Source organism: Sinocyclocheilus grahami, unplaced genomic scaffold, assembly GCF_001515645.1.
Source record: "Sinocyclocheilus grahami isolate Dianchi unplaced genomic scaffold, SAMN03320097.WGS_v1.1 scaffold699.1, whole genome shotgun sequence".
Lineage (NCBI taxonomy): Eukaryota > Metazoa > Chordata > Actinopteri > Cypriniformes > Cyprinidae > Sinocyclocheilus > Sinocyclocheilus grahami.
In genome coordinates, this window is record NW_015505878.1 from 524,397 (window position 1) to 526,839 (window position 2,443).

Here is a 2,443-nt window from a genome sequence, read left to right on the forward strand (position 1 = left end):
AGAGCCGCTCCGGTAGACCTAGTTGCCTCTCCAGAAACCTCTCACTGCCAGTTGCTCTTCACCCTGACCGAGGGAACACTCGGCACGGACGCACTGGCACACAGCTGGCCACGGGGCCTTCGCAGCCATCACTTCAGAGCACCGTCTACGAGACACGCCTACGCTTGAAGTGGAACCTGTTCGTTGAGTGGTGTTCTTCTCGCCAAGAAGACCCCCGAAGATGCCCGATCGGAGTTGTGCTGTCCTTTTTGCAGCAAGGGTTGGAGCGAAGGCTGTCTCCCTCCACCCTTAAAGTTTATGTCGCTGCAAACGCTGCTAACCACGACCCCGTAGAAGGAGGTCGTTGAGGAAGCATGACCTGGTCGTCAGGTTCCTTAAGGGGGCGAGAAGGTTAAATCCTCCACGGCCCCCCTCTATTCCCTCGTGGGACCTGACTCTGGTGCTCACGGCACTACAGCAGGGCCCATTTGAGCCTTTTTGCAGGCGGTTGAGCTGAAGTTCCTTTCAATGAAGACTTTGCTCCTGCTAGCATTGGCCTCCAGCAAGAGGGTAGGGGACCTGCACGAATTTTCAGTCAACGATTCGTGCCTAGAGTTCGGGCCGGCTGATTCCCGACGTGATGTCTCCGTTCCCTCCTTCAGGGAACGAGGGTTACATACGTAACCGAGACGTTCTGACATTATTGACTATAAAAATGATATAGCTCATTTAACACACACTGATTCCTTTAACAACACGGCCTGTCATTACACTGTATGGGGGGACTTGTAACACACGGGGACCTGCAATTGAAAAGCCTGTTACAGGCTTTCATCAGAATACAAACAGTAAATATATTATGAAACAGTAAAAAAAAAAAAAAAGAGTTAACTTAAAAATACCAAAACCAATGTTATGACCAACAGGAATGAAAATAAATATAAAACTTATGTCCTGATCTGACATTTATTCAAACAAACAAACAAAAAAACAGCCCTGTCCTGAAAATACAGTAAAATGATTGTGTTCAAATCTGCCTTCGTTATATAGTGACTCGTGTCTTTATGTATGTTAGTGTGGTTCTGTTAACCTATTCATCCAACAAATATTACAAAAATAATAATGATGATACTGGAATTTAATAATAAAAAAAATATTTTAAGAAAGTTTTGAACCTGATGTTTGAAACCAACAAATTGGTGCTTAATAAAATGAGCATTTGTTAAATAAGAATTTTGAGTCAAAACTTTTTAGTTAATGAAATCTTAGTTACTTTTTAATATTTTATCGTTACTCTATGCTGACGTCTCCCTGAGACAAAAATAAAGGTTTCAAATAAAAAAATTCCCCCCCCAAAAAAAGGTTTCAAAGGGGAGTTTTGCAGCGATGCAATAGACCATTTTGGGTCTCCAAAGAACCTTTCAGTCAAAAGTTCTTAATATAACCTATTTTTTTCTTAGTTTTAAAAACACTTTAATGATCTAAAGAAGCATTTTCCACTATAAAGAACCTTTTGTGGAATGCAGAGGTTCCATGGATGTTAAATGTTCTTCATGGAAACTGAAAAAAATAACTTTTAAAGCACCTATTTTCAAGAACTCATAACAAAACCAGTAGCCGTGGTCTCCCCTATAATTTGGCTATTTATCTATATATTCTCTTATGTCTATATTCTATTATGCCCAAAAATGACAGCAGAAGTACAGTTGTAGTCTCCACTGTAAAAGTACATGTGTTGCCTTTAGGAGATATTTATGCCTGGTCAGACTCTTGAATGACAAATGAATTTAGATGTCCCTATAAAGTAAATTTTTAAGTTAACTGACAAAACATGAGTTACAGTGATTATTTTCACATGATTTTCAGTCATTATGTTGATAGAAAATAACACAATGTGCATGAGACCAAAGGTTAATGTGGATTACTATCCTTAATAAAATGTTAATCATATTGTAACATTCGATCTCAACAACAAAACACATTAAGGCCAACAGTAAAATCCCTAAAACTAAGGGGAACAGATCCATTTCACGCTAGTCTACTAACATATCTATATGAAATGAAAAACTTACCAGTGAGTGTACCAAAGCCACAGAAGAATAAAAATAAGAGACTGTATTTGCCACTCATTGCTCTTCTGAAAACAGCAAATGTTCCAGAACCTTTTGACAATCAATTTGAGGAAACAGAAAGAATTTCCTGTTTGCGAACAGAGTTGGCGGTTACGCAGACAAAACCATGACCTAAAGATGTCAGTTGTGTAGTTGGAGGCAGAAATTGACATTGTGCATCACGGGTGTGGAAGGATCTATAAGGATCTATTTATCTATAAATTGGCCAGCTATTTTTATCTCAATCCTGCGGACTAGAAAGCTGGCAAGCACTGATTTAAAAAAATATTTTATGTGATTTAGGTAGATAGAAAAAGTATATAGAAAGTCTTGCTCTGAGTGCGATACAAATA

General features: G+C 39.0%; 1 protein-coding gene across 1 annotated transcript in view; it reads right to left on the minus strand.

The window, feature by feature from the left end:
• Nucleotides 1-2,118, minus strand: part of LOC107559794 (CD48 antigen-like) — a 7,271-nt gene extending 5,153 nt beyond the window's left edge. Inside the window, exon 1 of the mRNA XM_016243749.1 lies at nt 2,052-2,118. Within this exon, the coding sequence (XP_016099235.1) occupies nt 2,052-2,109 (58 nt within the window). The 5' untranslated portion in view covers nt 2,110-2,118. The remainder of the gene's footprint in view (nt 1-2,051) is intronic.
• Nucleotides 2,119-2,443: the final 325 nt, after the last annotated feature.